Here is a 16,126-nt window from a genome sequence, read left to right on the forward strand (position 1 = left end):
AGATAAAGAACAAAAAAAAAAAAAAAAAAAAAAAAAAAAAAAAAAAAAAAAAANAGAAACGATGCAGTCAATTCAAAAACAATTATTTGCAACTTTTCTGTTCTTTTTTTTCCTCTTTTGATGTGAAAGGGAAGCTGAACATGTAAAAGTAAACCAATAAAGAAAAAAGAAGATACAGTTCAATATGTTTGGGAAGATGAAAATACAGTTCAATTTCAAAATAATAATAATTCACTAATAGACTTTTTTTTTTTATAAAAAAATTGAAAAATGCATCACCTAGAACTTGAAAGATGCTAGTCTTGGTCCTACAAGTAATTTCAGAGCTCACTTCCAATGGTAAAAAGGAAACTGCTTTTTAGTTCTTTTAGGGAAAAAAAAAAAAAAAAGTGGGTGTGTTTGTTTCATCTTTGTGACATAGTCCTTTGTCTTCTTCCTTTTAGGGGCTTTTGTGGAGCAGAGGTCCCCTAACTCTCAAATAATTCAGAACAAACCAAGCCTTTGGGTTGCGGTTATAGGGCCATAGTAAAGCTTGTTGGACTCATTTGTGTCTCATAGGTCAAAACTTATGTCCACAAGTAATCTTTAAAGCAAAATTTGGCAGTTTAAAGATACGTTGATGTGCAATTCTTATTACTACATTAGCACATTGCTAGAGAGACAGACCTCTATTGGCTCTGCATAATTTTTCAGTTTCTCTATACCTTTCTGGGTTACAGAGGTTGAAGTAGGAGTATGATTTGAAACCCCCTCCAATTGTCAATGCTTCACACTGCTCCACAGTAATAGTGAAAGGCCATAAATGAAACTCGATCGAAGTTCCAGTAAGGGTAAAAATGGAAAAAGTAAACAGTTTCGTACGTATAATATATATACCTCTTAGCTTGGGACGAAAAGGATCCAAAAATTTAAGTTCAATCTGCACTTTACAGAATAGAAATATGCAAGAAGAATTCAAGTTCTTAACACCTCTTACTGTGCCCGAATTGGTCCAAGAATTTACTTTCATTCTGTCTCTACAAAATAGAAATATGCAACAAGAATTCAACTTTTTGAGTAAAAAATTTAGATAAAACCGACGGGTAAAAGAGCGATGATCAAGGAAAGTAAATTGAAAAGCAATGACAAATCGGCCTTTTCTAATTGACCTTTAAAGTTCAAACAATAACTCTTCTTTACCAAACCCACTGAGCGTGAGCAGAGATAAAAGGGGGCTGATAATTTAAGGACGTTGACCTAGCAGAACCAAATATATACATAACATGTGAATAGTAAAGGGCTTCGTACTAGAGAAAAGGAAAAATGAACCACTTGCAAGTTTACCTGAAAAGAGTTTGCACAGTTTCCAATTCACAAACAAACAACGACAAATAGATATAAACGGAGAAGCCTGGAGATTACTCAAGCACAACCAGGCCATATACTTGAATCAATGAACTGATCAGGTAAACAGTTGGATTAAACCAAGCAGAATCATGATTATAAATGAACCGAGATCTACTTAGTTGAATACGTTTTTAGAAACAGTCTTATAAGCTCATTTTTCAGTTCGTAGGCGAAAGTGGATCGAGATTTTCCTTTCACATGAGCTGTAAGTTAAATTGTAGTAAATTGAGGACAAGTATGAAAAGATGCAGAAAATTGTAGTGCAAAAGGTAAGATAGGAATAGAAGCAATTGACTGAGTTTATATAAATAATTGATTAACCGAGATGTTCACAAATATAATAAATAGCAACTGTCTCACATAGCTTATATAGAGACGTTCACAAATCAGGTCGACAAATTCAAAGACAAAATAACAGTAGGCAAACTCCATATGATGGAAGGAACCTAAAAACAAACTTCTTACCAACAACCTCAACATTCTTTCTCCTCCTTCGGAACTTTTAAAGAACATGGAGACTTCGGAGGTAGCTGAAACGAGAAAATATTACTTGAGAATTTGCGTGTAACAGAACCGCAATAATCATCCATGATAAACTCCAAAAAGAAAAGTGACATGATCGACAGAGGGGAGTATGGTTATTGAAGATAGTTGCTTACTTGGATCTTGCATTTCTTTCCTCCATGAAAGCTCGATTTCTAATTTTAAATGACAATTTCCTCTACTACCATGTTTTACATTTTAATTCAAGGTTAAAAAATGAAAACAAGTTTATATTACAACCAAAATTTAGTGGCTCGTCTGATAACAGTTGCAATCTTTTATCTTTATCCGGAGAAAAATTTTTATTGAAGACGTGAAATTTCAAAGGCAGAGAAGATCCAACTCCCAATCTACTGAAGATTAAATTTTAAAATATATTATAAGAAAAGAAACCCCGACACCAAGAATACATAATTTATCAAGAAAAAGCCAAGAAAACAGGAAAATCCAAGAAAAAATAAAAATAAAAATAAAAAAGACAGACTTTCTTTCATGTTAAAGAATTTATTATTCCTCTCAACTCACAAGTCATAAACACCAAGAAGATTCTAACATGCGACAACAATAGGATACTTCTATATATATATATATATTCCTGAAAGGACAGTCCAGGCACGAAGGAGAGGAGATGGGCATAAGGGGAACCCATTTTCCCACTGAAGTTGAGAAAGAAACGTCATAAATTCCCAGCAAATTTGAAATTAGAAATAAGTTAGTCTTCGGTAACAAACATTTTTTAAGATTAAAAATTGCATGTGAAACCTTCCTTGCAGCATGGATATGAGAATAGAACAGCGAACAAGACTAAATACATAACACAATCTTCATCTAGTATCACTGAGACAGAAATATCACTTTTGAAGTGATTCCGGGATTCCCCATAGTTGTATGTGACAATGAAAGGTTAGCTAAACTCTCAACCTTTTAACTGTTTCCTGGCCAACAGAAAAATTCTAATTCCTGTAGCAATCTATTTTAGAAGGGGTGGAGAGATCTATGGAGGAGGTATAAGAGGTGGAGAGATTAACGCATCCTCATGGGCTTCCCATTGATCTGATTTTGTTATAACTAGGGAACGACCCAACACCAATATGTGATTACAAGAAAGTTGTCCAATGGTACATCTATCTGATGCTTCTTGAACATGCAAGATCGAGATTATTTAGCAGGCAGGCATCCCTAGAAAGAATAAAGCTTTCCCTTGGAAGAATGAAATAAAGGGAGCTTGGACAGACCCAACACCAATATGTGATTACAAGAAAGTTGTCCAATGGGAAATCAAAGTTGAAGTTTTCCGTTCGATGTTCATTCAAGGTCAGTTGAATACTGGAGATTTGTAGCCAAAAAAAAGAAAAAAAACCTAAAGTTCTCTTTTTAACTAAAGAGGTGTGTTATCTGCAAACGAGAATTGGAAGCCCAGCCCATCCACACGTTTTTCTCACAAAGCCCCTTTGTTCATACTATTTGGTTTTAAACCCTAAGCTGATTTGGTACGAATTTCTGTTCAATAGCAATACAGCCCTCATTCAGATTATTACTAGCACATCATTCAAAGGGGCCGCTAGAATTCTCTGGGCCAATGCAGTGATGGTCACTCTTATGAGAGTTTGGTTTGAGAGGACTCGGGTGTTCTTCAAAGATGGACTTCTTCATCCTGAGAAATTCTGGGAATCAATTGGACTCTTTGAATCTATATGGTGTTTGGTGAGGGGAGAGTAGGAGGACAGATCTAACGCCTATGTAACTTCTTTAGCTTTTTTTGGCAACTGTCTGCAGAAAATCAAGCAAATAGCCTTTCACATGGAAAGAATTTGTAAAACATAATGTTGACCAGCTGCGCATAATCCAGATTAAAATGCCAGTATTTCGCATTACAACTGATAGCACATAGAACATACCTTGCAATGGAGACTCATTAGCATAGACCTCAGTAATGGATCCCCAACAATGGACCTCAACCTTCGGATGAATTCGTCCCTACTGATCTTCTTTTCCTAATATGTAACCAAGAAAAGGAATATCAAGATTATAGACTATACAAATAAAAATACAGGAATGCACTAAAAGACACTTTTCACTTACTCTAAATAAGCCATAATGACTCTTCACCAATTTCATGTTATCAAGAGAAACTTCTTTTGAAATGGCATCAAACAACATTGAAAAGTGCATCCAGGGGGACTTGGGAGTCTTCAACAAGCTTGATCCATGGTCAAGCTTTTCTGTGCATCTCTTTTCAGGAGCAGGTGACGACACACAGTCCTCCTAAAAAGTAAGACTTCCCTCAATATTAACAGCTAGAGATAGAAGGAAAGAGAACAGTCTAGCTTTAATCATTTGAATGCCTCAGACTTGCTTCTCTGTTCACGTGTTCGCCTTGTATGATCTTCTAAAGAGGATTTCTTTTAAGTTTTTTACAAAACCTTTTTTTTCTTAAGTTAAAAAAAACGTTGTATTGATATAATAAAAACTCATCATGCTTGCAGAGGACAGAAATATGAGTAATATTTAAAACTATGATACTCCGCAAATAAAAAAATTAATTGCCGGTTCTCATCCTTTGCCTTAAGAGTTCCATTGTGTTAACAAAAGAAATTTTGCATTTCTTCTAAACCTATGCTGCATAACAGCTCCAAAAATTTTAATTTCCCACCAAGAACCCAACAATTGGTCGCTCACAGTTTTGACTACCAAGAACCCAATCATGTTGAATAAATAGTATAATCGTAGGTTCACAAGCTCACAACTTACAAAAGTGGCAGTTAAACCTGGTTATTGTAGAATTAAAACCCCAGAACGCATACAACATAATATTAGAACCTATAGAGGGCCTTACTGATTCAATCGAAGAGCAATTTAACTGCAACTGGTCCCGAAGCCCTTTTGAATCAATTCCTCTGTTTTGAACAGCTGGAACCCCTTGAACAAATAAACCTTAAACAAAAAAACCTATTTAATAACATCTATGAAGAGTAAAGAAGTAACAAAAAGATTATTAAAATAGTAACTCAGATTTCCACAAGTCCCCCGGCAAAGAAAAAGCAGGGAGAGAGAAGAGAGCTAAAATATATAAATAATGAAAGAACATCATAGCATTCATGCATCCTCATAAGCTCACATTTTTCTCCAGGTACATGTGCCACACAAGATTAAAAGAAAATTATGAACCCATAATCAAGAAATGAGCTTGCCGTTTGTAATTGTTTGTTAGGTCTTGTTTTACCTGATTGGAGGCCACTTCTTTAGCACGTTTCCATTTTTTTTTTGTATATCTATACTTTTTTTAAAATTTTTCCTCAATGAAAGGTTGGTTATTCATAAATAAAAGTAAACAAGAAATGAGCATGGCAACCAAAAGAGAGCTTACCACGTTCAGGAGGACTTGATGATAACTTGAAACTGACAACATACTCCGGGAAAATGTGGCTTTCCATATTCATATTCCAAACTATATATTGACTTGGATTATGAAGGTCATCTACTGCACTGTCAAAGTTTACAGAACTGGGACGATATGGTCTACATCCAGGAGTGACAACTTCCACATTTCCCAATATGACATGACAGAACACTATGTATCTAACCTCTTTTTCATCTTCACCACAATTGTCCGCACTGAACCAATGCAGAATTTGATCTCCATGAGTAATAAAGCAGAACAAAAGACTTATCCATACAGCTAAAGCTAAAAATAACATACTGCATTTGTTTAAGATACTATTTCAGTATTGTGATGACCATAATACAATTCTTTTTCATGAAGATTCATTTGCATGATTATATGTTGTAGAAAGAGAATGGAGGAGGTGGTGATTTTCTATAACATGAGGTGTGCGGGTTCAAACACCAAAAAATGACAACCAGAATTTGTGTTCTTCCCTAGGGTTGAGAGGTCCATAAAACTTATAAAAACGTGAAAAGATAAATCATAATAAGCTAGCTATTAGCCTATTATCTTATCTTTACAATAAACTGCCATTAAATCACATACACTACTTAACTAAGGATGAAATGATACCTAAGATGTGCGCAGCTTGTAGGTGAAAGGTGAACACCATATGAGGATGTAAGCTTTTGTCCGGAGTGACCTACCCCATATAGCATGCTACCAGATAATACATCCTTATTCCCAGCTAGCCAACCATATTGAACATTGGCATTCCCACGACTCTTCCTGGTTATCTCTATTTGTTTTTGAAAAAGATCTGATATATCCTGCATTAAATGACTAGACCAACGTTTGACCTCGAGTACTTCAATGTTGTTCTTAGTAGATCTCATGCCCATTAAGAACATATTTTTTACATCATCAGAATCCAGAGTTGAATGCATTAGCTCATCTTGAGGCATCATCGAACAACCAATCTCTCTAATTCCTCCATCTGCCTCTTGCATTTCAGCAACAGGTTTCTGACTTTCAGTTTCACTGCCTTCCCAATCCCCATCAATATCACAAGATTTTTCTTTGATAATATGTATCTTGTCGTCTCTATTGGACTCTTCAATATACTCTTCTGATTGAGAACTATTCGATTCAGTTATTCCAATTTCAAGATGCAAATTGATCTCTCTCATTCCTGTATGGTTTGATAGTGCAACATCAGAAGCGTCTTCCAGCTCATACTGGTGGAACTGATGCATCTCACTGTCAACTGAATAAAATTCTGGAAAGAAACATCGACCATTGTCATCAATCCAGCCAATGTTCTGCTGAATAGCTGTTTTCAGTTCCACTTGGATCATATACAGAGCATCTAGCAGCAAATGACGACCACTAAATTCCACTTCAATTGCCGCATTTTTAATCTGAAACTGTTTCCTAATCAACTCAACAATTATCTGAGGGTAATCTACCCAATCCCCATCTTCGTAATATAGAAACCTCTGGGGAAGTCCACTTCTGCTAAAATTTTTATAGTTCCTAAGAAAAGATCTTCTTGAGTTTGACCCCCAACTGCCTTCACAGTCATCGAGTCTCTTGCACTTGGCATGTCTATTCCTAGATGAGGTCAACTTGGACAAAAATGCATTGTAGCCAGCTCCAACATGTGCCGTGCCGTCATTTGCCCTTTTCCTCTTCAAACCCACAACGATCTTTTTGCCATTATCCAGAACCTTAGTTAACTTTGTTTCCATTTCATCTACAAGATCACAATCCTTATCTACAAACTATATCCTAAAAGGTCAACTGTTAGGAAAATATTTACAGATCTCCTCTTCGGAATCCAGAGGTTAGAAAAACCATGCAATTGAGATAATTCATAAACCCTGCAAAAGAAATTTAGTTATTGAACTTTCAATTAATTTAAATTGCAGATTCTTGGTCTGAAATATAACAATACTGCCCCAAAGATGAGCGCAATATCTTACAAAAAATCACTTGGCATATTCAACTTCAAGATAAGAAATTTTTTTTGCAGAACAACAAATGACTAGCAAAAGAAAAGATAAAATCAGTCTATAGAACTAATGTAAAATATATTAACATCACACAGACAGTCAACGGAAGGTGTCACTGAAATAATTCCTAGCTTTTCCAAGATAATTTCCTGCATCACAGGAGCCCACAGTAAAATGGCATTGTTGCAGGAATAGGAAGTCCTCAATATACAACTTTTCTGATGGGTCTGTAAGAGACAAGAAAGATCTCCTTTTTAACAATTTTATGAGCAGACCTGAGGAATATAACAAAACTAGAAAAGGAGCATGCAAAGTAGCAAATAAGAATACAAAAATAATCCCGTACTGAAAAATAAGAGAACGCACGGGATAATATTTATAAAAAGACATTGAATAGAAAACACAAAAACAATATTCATCATGTCTAACTTTTTTCCCTGGACCAGAAATCTCAATGTCATGATACAGCAAATTCCAGCGGATGGAGCAGTTTGGGTAATATTCAAGAAAAGAATCATAGTCTTCATAGCTCCTTCATAATGAGTCGGAATACCAGCATCAGAATTTAGCTTCTCAATAGATTAATGCTTTCCCTACGCAATAAATTTGTAATAAAACAATTGCCATGGTCTTCAAAGCCCTTCACAGACAAATAAAAGGTGAGAATCTGTTCTGTAAGAACCATTTGACGGCTCCTTGGCTTCACAAATGCCATGGTTCATGGAATATTATAATCCAGCTTCCAACTCGGTGCACCGGGACGACATATCAACGAAGATCTCCACATATTTTCCTGTTTCTTGTTAACACATATCTACACCATCTGATTTGATCTGTCCAGTTCACTGATATTTACAACAATCGAGTTCCATACATATTCTTCTGTTCTCTTCACCAATACACACACAATTGGTTTCTGTACCAGTTCAATTCTGTTCTGCTCACTTACCATGCAACAAGTCCAGTAAATGAATAATAGATTCAAGATCCAGCCTTCCATAGATTTACAAAATTGGACACTGGAGTGCCATCCGTCCAAACTAAATATCATTCCAAAAAAAGAATAAGAGCCACAACTTAAGTAAATATTTTGGACAATAGTTCAAAAAAACCTCTTTACACCACTTTCAAATCTGTATCATGTATCAATTCATCATAACTCAAAAGAAATTAAGACGATATGTAAGTCAAGATCAGGAACAAAAAAGAAAAGGGAGCCAAGAAGCACAAGGATCTATTTCTTTCCTTCAGAATTATGTTCCAGGTGACATTAGCCAAAGAAGGAATTCCCATTGTTATACTTCACCTAATAGTTGCCCTCTTTGTCCTAGAGTTCGTAATCTCAAGATCACTTCTTCATATATTGTTCTTACCCTCAATTTTAATGGTGCCATCTTCAGTGTACTTTTGATGTTCAGCATGTGTTCCCCTTCCCACCCTCCAAGACTCAACTCAATTATTGCTTAGTCACCATTTCAAACAAAACCTGAAAGCCTTGTCCATTAAAATCTTCTTTGGAATACTTGGATGGAAAAGAAGAATATAAATTTCCACCGTCTTTGTTGAGGTACCTATTCTTTTTAGGACTTCGCTTTGGTGCTCCCTAAATAATTCTTTTGTAAATATGACTCTTTATCTATTAGCACCATTGGAGAATTTTTTTTGTTTAGGCGATGTCCCATCAACCTTTTTTCTTTTGCAGTGTTCCCTCCTTATAAAAGTCCGGCAGTTTCCCATTAAAAAAGAAATGGCTCCTTTCTAATCTTAATATTGATCACTTAAATATATCTAGTTTAATATGAATCCTTCAGAAATTCACGTGGTTGTTAGGCCATCAGAAATCAAAAGATCAAGTAATCTCATTGTCACAAAAAGTAAAAGACACTATACTTTCGTGCAACCTTCGTATATTATGCATAAATGTGACAACAAGTCTTTGAATAGTTTGCTTCTCCTTTGTCGACATAGTAATGGGCTTTCTGCAAGTTATTACATGAGTATGGTATTTTGAAGGTTTCTAAGGCAATTCTAATTCTTCTGTGATCTAGTACTTCTCGATTTATTAATAGGTTTTATTCAAGTTTCTCAATGATCATAACTCATTTTCCTTTAGGGTAGGGTGGAGTGCCACTCACTTCTGTGCTTTATCAATATGAAACACTTTAGTGCTAGACCTTTTTTTAATAATTTCTTCTATTTCTCAGTAAGATTATGTCTTATGCTCTCATGGCTCAAGCAAATCCTTGTCCTTTCTCTAATGGTTGTAATTGCAATATTAATTTTGACTTTTAACGAGATGAAAGAGACCCTGCCTTTTTAATAAAATATCTACAGGATTAATGTGCATGCCCCAATTACTCCTGTAGACCACATTTGTATCCAAAATAAGAAAAAGGATCCAACTCATGCGTTGAGCATGTCAACCTCCATGATAGACGTCATTTTTCAAAAAGAATGCAGAAATAAATAAAAATATCATATAACTAACAGTAAGGACAGACTGCATACGGAGAAATGAATTTAAAAAATAGCAATAACAATAGATCAAGAGCATGAATCTAGGAACCACAAAGGCAAAAACAAAAAAGAAGACAAAAATCCTAAATTTGTGTGAACAAAGTATTGCTAAACATAATACTTACATCAAAAGATTAAAAAAAAAACACCCATGTCAATTGCCACTTAATCAAAAATTCTAAAAGATATCTTTAACATCATTATTATTGTCACTAATAGGATTAAGTTATTCTATAAATTTTTGCCTTCAATGTTTTTAAAGCCTAAGGGATAAAAGTAGCAATAGTTCAAATTGTTAAAACTCAAACCTTAACATTTTAAAGAATGGGGCAAATTAGTATTATTCTTCTAATCATTATACGAGACGTAGAGACTTAAAGACTCAATGTGTTTTCATAGAGACTTTAGGCCTCAGTGAATTTTCATAGAGATGTAATACTCTCCTGTGAAATGCACAAGCACCGAATGGTTCAAAGAATGCATAAGTTTTGAGGCTAAAAGTTAATCTTGCCACGAGATGAGCTTCAAGGCATAAGCTTCAATAGCCTTTTAAGACAATAATTCTCTCCCTGACATTTACAACTACAGAGTGCACATATACACCTTCCTGTCTCTCGCTCTCTCTCTCTTAGTCCCTCTCGTTGGATCGTTCAATCTCCCTTCTATCACATTTCATTCTCTAAAACCCAAACTGTCCTTCATGGTCTTTCATTGTTTGTTGCTGCTCGTTGGCCATCACTGCTTGTAGTTTACCATTTTCGCTCTTCGCCACTCATCGTTCGATCTCCCCTCTCTCTTCATTCTCTCAAAATCCAAACTGCATTCACCATCGTTCATTGTTCGTCGGTGCTCGATTCACCACTGTCTGTCGTTTACAACTTCTCACTCTTCGATGCTCATATTCGTCATTTGCCAGCACTTCTCATTTTGACTCTTTTGTTTTGTCATCTCCAAACTCAAAATCTCAAATGCTCCCAACCCGACCAAGTAATAGAATGATTGGAATGGGTTAGGTAGCCCTCTCTAATCAGGTAGGTGGCGTCAAGGAATTGACCAACCCAAAAATTCGAGAAAATCCATAAAATACCCCCAAACTCGACCCAACTCGACCGATGTACACCCCTACTATCTACACTATCAGACAAGACAAATTTCTCTAAAAACGATCCATGGGCTTTACTCTACCATGTATGCCCTCGAGGATAAAATAGGGAGAATAAAGGTCAAGGGCTCGTCAAATATCAAAAGAAAGAGTTGTTCCAAAGATGAATACCTTGTGTCCCCTTAGAAACAGAAAAATCCCCCACCTAGATAAAAGGAACAAAATATTTGTCAAAACATTTCTAAATTACAATGGTCTATCAGATGGTAATAAAATAAGATTCGAGCAGACAATACCGTTGTCTGCAATCAGCGGTCATCCTGCACAAGAGGGTCCTTTTCCCCATTATCCGCAGCCACCAAAACTCAGTCAAATTATACCCCAAGTCGCTAACATACCATTGAAATTCTTCAAAAGACTGTTCATAAAAAGAAATAAATAAACCGGAAGCAATTAGGGGTAAAATCATAGGTGAGCAAAAAAAAAAAAAACTAAAATGTTCCATTTAAGATACTTCTTATTGAAGAAAAAGAATTATCAAAGCAAGAAGATCTCAAAAGAACGTAATTAAATTTTTGAAAACTGAAACAACATTGTCAATTGGTTCCAAAACATCAACAGAGAAAATCCAGTACCTGATTTACACATACATAATCACGTAAGCAGAAATAAACAGATGAAATCCACAAAAAGACCTCAAAGTCGCAAAATCAAGCCAAAAAAAAAAAAAAAACACAGACCAAATCAAACAACAACAAAAAAATAAAAATATGAAAGAAACCGAAAGAGAATTACACAAGATCTGAGAACGAACATTCAGACGATGAACTAGACGAAAGGGGGGAATCTAGGTCTTCGGAGGGGATTCAGCGCGAAGCGTTGCGAAGGAGCGGGAAAGAGATGAAACGACGCCGTTGGTTGGAAAACATCTAAGACTTTATATTCGAGTGAGGGAAGTGGACTCAGCCAAGTCCTTGTGATAGCGACGTGAAAGTAAAGGTGCTTGGAGCCGAAGTTCACGGGGACAACGTTAAAAAAACGGTGTCGTTTTACGAATGCAGAGGAGGCCCCACAAGGTGACTTGTCTTCTTTTAATTCGTAGTAGGCCGATTCTCCTCCTTATCTTCGTGGAACAGCACCTTGAAGAATAATTGATCGTCTAATACATTGGTAAATTAAAAAATTAAAAAATTAAAAAATCTATTAAATATAAAATTAAGTTTAAGGATGTATTGATTTTTTTAATTAAATAGATATAAAATTAAAATTTGAAGATAAAAAAATATATATATTAAACTTTAAAAATTAAATTTGTAAGAAATAAAAAGTGAAAAATAAACAGAGACAAGGATGGTGCTTCTTCTTCAGAATTTGGCCTTTTTCAGTACTACTCCGTGCTGTCTGTCAGCAAAGTATGCGCCAAGTTGTTGTCTCCAATTGAATTTGAATCAAATGCATTGGATTCAGATTCAATTCGTTTTAAATTCAATTATTTTTCCTATTTAATATCCTTCTTAAAAAAAAAAAACACTTTTAATTATTCATACTTAATTTTTATTTAAAAATGTGAAACCAAACAATAAATTTATATTGAATTATTAAATGTAAATTTCAAAATAACTTTAGGAAAAATATCTTAAATTTGCATCAAACTCGTTCATTAATTCTATATGGTTTCACGTAAGACAGTTATAACATCCACTATAGTTAATATTTAATTTTATCTTTTATAAGCTATAATATTTCTTAATTAAAGGACATTTCACGTCAATAGATTAAATGTGTTTGTTTCTTATGCTATATATATTTTAAATATTTTTAAATTTGAAATATCAATTCAATCTCTATACGTTGGTTTCATTCAATTTAGTCTTTATACATGCCCTACAAAATATAATATAAAATTAATTTTCAAAAGTATCTTATAGATCATGTATAAATTCATAAAATTAACTGATTTATTGAATAAATAGATAAAACCATGGATCAAATTTGTAATTTTAAAAGTTTCGAACCAAATAGCCACAAACTTATAATTTAACCAATAAAATATTATATATAACATATATCTATATCTATATATATATATAATTAGAGAAACTAACTTCCAAGATTATGATATTTTCCAATCCAAGAGATGTGTTTCTTCAAGGCAATGTCACGCTCTCACTTTCGCTGCAGCTTCCTTGATCTGTTCAATCGTGAAAACACCAAACATGTCGTCATCCCCGATCGCATTGATAGTAGCAAGTGCCAAATCGTCCACGCTGACAGGGGGGGCCAGAAAAACGTCAGAAGCTGGAATGGAATTTAGAGGTTTAATGAAGTTTCCCAAGGCGGACAGAATTTTTTCCACTGGTTCTCCAACCAAGTCCAGGGGAATCTCAAAGCCATCTACCCTCCTTTTTCCATATATGAAACCGGGCCTCAGTACAACTCCTGCAAATCAATGAACAATATGGCTTACTTAAAGTGAATAAGAAATTTCTGGACAGCTACGAGGGTTGTTCAGAAGTTTGACATATCGAAAAACATGATGGTTCTATGTTTAACCGTTCAGATGAGGATCATCTAGCAAGAACAAGAACAAAAGTTAGAGAGATTCATCCCAAAGGTTAGAGAGAACACCCTCTAAGAACAAAGTTCTATTTCAAATAATATTCAAAGAAAAAGAGGTTTTTTGTAGCCTTACAATAAATAAACAAAGAACTAATTAAGCATCAATCAACCCAAAATTAACAACTAGCCTAATTATCTAATCTCTCAACCTCCTATATCACTAATCATAGTTCATTGGGGCATGGGATGATACATCTTCACGAAGTATTTAAGTGAAAGAGTTTTTTACTTTATTGCCTACTTGGTTTATGAACAAAAATGCTGACCCCCAATGTGGGTCATTGTAAAAACTGGAAGGCACGTAGAAATTTACCAGATCTTGGAAATTTGGAGAGGACTGCAGACTCTGCTTCCCTCTTTCCAGTGAAGTATGAAGAGGAAAGTAGAAAAGAAGGTAGATTGTAATCGTGGACTGATATTAAGACAAACTTGGGAATTCCTGCCAGGAAGAAAAATCTTTAGAACAGTGCAGTTAACAATGTAACATGGATCATAAAATCACAAAAAATCCAACTGTGCAACAGAAATTTCGAACAAATAACCTCAAGTGCTGGGTTTTACAGACTTGAGAGGGTTGGAGCTAATTTCATAAAGATCAATAACAGGTTGTTACTAGTCAAAATGTGCAATCCAAAAACTGCTTACCAAAATCATGTGCAGCATTCACAGCCACAATGTTGGCCTCGCCATTAATTCTTTTCATCTGTTCCTCACTGCCAAAACCTCCAACTGTTGAGACCACCGCTGTAGCCCCAACAAGTACCTCATCCCAGTTGAGGTAGAAAACATCTCCTGAATCAAGAAGTTCATTTTTATACCCACATGTATGGAGAGGTGAATGGTTTATTTTTTGTATTTTATATGTATAAAAAGGAAGTGACTATTAACTCATTCATGACAATCAAGTACAAGCTTCTATACTATTTCCGTTTACACACTGCCTACGAATACCAAAAATTGTAGAACTTCCTAAATTCATCCAGAATACTGGATGTGAATTGTGATAATCGCTGCAAAGGGGTAAGGTGTTGTAACTAAACATATTAAAACGCAGAAATATTGACAAAGATGTAGACAATATAAGAAAGTTTGTCTCACATTTCTAATTGATATTGTCATCAGTAGACTATGTACAAAGGCGAGTGGATGCCAAAATGAGACTCGACATTATTTGAACCTTCCTCGTGACAACAGTCAGAGGGGAAATTCTTTTGTGCCTCAATTTGATCTTATGCTTGAAAATCGAAAAAAATTCCCTTGTTTCTTTCTTTGACATCCAAAAGCTGCATATGTTTTGAGAGTTTTTACAAATCTTACTCTCCATGTCTCCCTAATAAAGATCTACACTTGAAAATTTTGCCTTGAGCAAATGACTTTTTCCTTTTTCCACGATCTCCAGACATAAAAACCTTTGTCTGTAAAAAAGAATCTCTCACTTCTCAAGGACAAATCAAGATAATTGGAAAACTAACACTTAAACATGTAGTTCGTTGATGCAGCATTTATTCCATCTTTTTACTCGAGATATTCCTAAGTTCTATATTTTACCCACTGCCTGAATTCTTCTGATGAACCAGTTGATAAAAAAAATCCCAAAGTGCTGACACACCAAGAAAAAAAACTTGCCTGGAACCCAAGTAACTTGATCTACCCATGAACTTGAATAGGTTGGACGACCTGACCTGCATAATATGACGTTCGAATGAAACTGCATACAGGCAAAGGGGACATGAAGAGAGAATAAAATAACGTTAAATCGTTGCAGAACCTGCTAACACTAATAACTTCAATGCCCTTGGATACTGCCGCTTTGCATATGGCAGATCCAACGAATCCACTGCCTCCTATGACCACAACCTACTAAGATAAGCACACAGACAAAGTAGGAAATGGTCAATTAGCTGAAATGATGAAACAGAATTTACTACCAACCATGTGAAAAAATCAAAGGTACTGCTCTAACGCAGAGCATACCTTCTCACTTCTAACATCAGCCACTACATCTATAGTATTCGACTTATATTCATCACTCACTCCCGCGTCCGCATAGCTGCATCTAACTCCAAACATGCATGAACTGAAATATGACCAAACAAACCCTAATTACTAACAGATACAGTCTCAGTCGTACCATATTACGCCACTGAGAGCGCCACAAGCCACGAAATCGAAAAACGCGCGAAAATTCACGCAACAAATCGAACGCTAAACTAAACAAGCGATCGAATTAGAACAAACAACAGAAGAATAAACAAACCGGCTCTGTGAGTGGAAAGCGGAGCGAGGTCGGAACGATACTCTGGGGAGAACGACAGCTGAGGAAGCAGCAGGGGAGAAGAAAATCGACGCCATGTTGTGTGGAAATCCAAATGTGAACACTGAGTTACTATGCAATTGGAGCGTGGACGAGAGAAATGGAAGCTGGTGTATTGAGAAATTGAAGGGAGAAGAGTTTGGTTATGGGCTATGGCTGTGGATTTTTCTCGGCAGTTGCTGGTAGCAGACGCCCCTAAAACACTCGTCACAGATTTTCCACTCGAGGACGACGACGTTTAAACA

At 35.5% G+C, this 16,126-nt stretch overlaps 2 protein-coding genes across 4 annotated transcripts; both read right to left on the reverse strand.

Moving 5' to 3' along the window:
• Nucleotides 1-1,663: 1,663 nt before the first annotated feature.
• Nucleotides 1,664-11,901, reverse strand: LOC111437458 (inactive poly [ADP-ribose] polymerase RCD1-like). 3 transcript variants are annotated; one of them, XM_023075444.1, is made up of 9 exons: nt 11,744-11,901; nt 11,245-11,366; nt 11,120-11,153; nt 5,948-7,197; nt 5,297-5,544; nt 4,766-4,863; nt 4,012-4,194; nt 3,828-3,923; nt 1,664-1,916 (listed from the first exon to the last, which is right to left on the reverse strand). In XM_023075444.1, exons 4-9 carry the CDS (start codon nt 7,063-7,065, stop codon nt 1,860-1,862), a joined length of 1,800 nt encoding a protein of 599 aa, XP_022931212.1. In that variant the 5' UTR covers nt 7,066-7,197; nt 11,120-11,153; nt 11,245-11,366; nt 11,744-11,901; the 3' UTR covers nt 1,664-1,859. The 3 variants fall into 3 exon arrangements, with proteins under 3 accessions (XP_022931212.1, XP_022931211.1, XP_022931213.1); XM_023075443.1 differs by lacking the exon at nt 11,120-11,153; XM_023075445.1 differs by lacking the exon at nt 11,120-11,153 and having other exon boundaries at nt 11,763-11,865.
• A 1,183-nt stretch (nt 11,902-13,084) lies between these two features.
• On the reverse strand, nt 13,085-16,100 carry LOC111437476 (uncharacterized protein At1g32220, chloroplastic). The gene is made up of 7 exons (XM_023075472.1): nt 15,825-16,100; nt 15,542-15,644; nt 15,336-15,424; nt 15,194-15,249; nt 14,213-14,359; nt 13,881-14,006; nt 13,085-13,387 (listed from the first exon to the last, which is right to left on the reverse strand). The coding sequence occupies exons 1-7, from the start codon at nt 15,917-15,919 to the stop codon at nt 13,107-13,109; spliced, it is 897 nt and encodes a 298-aa protein (XP_022931240.1). The 5' UTR covers nt 15,920-16,100; the 3' UTR covers nt 13,085-13,106.
• Between the last annotated feature and the right edge of the window lie 26 nt (nt 16,101-16,126).

Source organism: Cucurbita moschata, unplaced genomic scaffold (assembly GCF_002738365.1).
Source record: "Cucurbita moschata cultivar Rifu unplaced genomic scaffold, Cmos_1.0 Cmo_Scf00063, whole genome shotgun sequence".
NCBI classification, from domain to species: Eukaryota; Viridiplantae; Streptophyta; class Magnoliopsida; order Cucurbitales; family Cucurbitaceae; genus Cucurbita; species Cucurbita moschata.

Coding starts and splice junctions, on each gene's coding strand:
- LOC111437458 (XM_023075443.1), bottom strand. CDS start 7,065: ATGGAAACAAAGTTAACTAAGGTTCTGGATAATGGCAAAAAGATCGTT. Junction 3,924..4,011: donor GTCATTATGGCTTATTTAGA/GTAAGTGAAAAG, acceptor GTTACATATTAG/GAAAAGAAGATCAGTAGGGA. Junction 1,917..3,827: donor TAATGAGTCTCCATTGCAAG/GTATGTTCTATG, acceptor TTCTCGTTTCAG/CTACCTCCGAAGTCTCCATG.
- LOC111437476 (XM_023075472.1), bottom strand. CDS start 15,919: ATGGCGTCGATTTTCTTCTCCCCTGCTGCTTCCTCAGCTGTCGTTCTC. Junction 14,360..15,193: donor TCAAGTTACTTGGGTTCCAG/GCAAGTTTTTTT, acceptor TTCTTGATTCAG/GAGATGTTTTCTACCTCAAC. Junction 13,388..13,880: donor CTCCAAATTTCCAAGATCTG/GTAAATTTCTAC, acceptor ATTGATTTGCAG/GAGTTGTACTGAGGCCCGGT.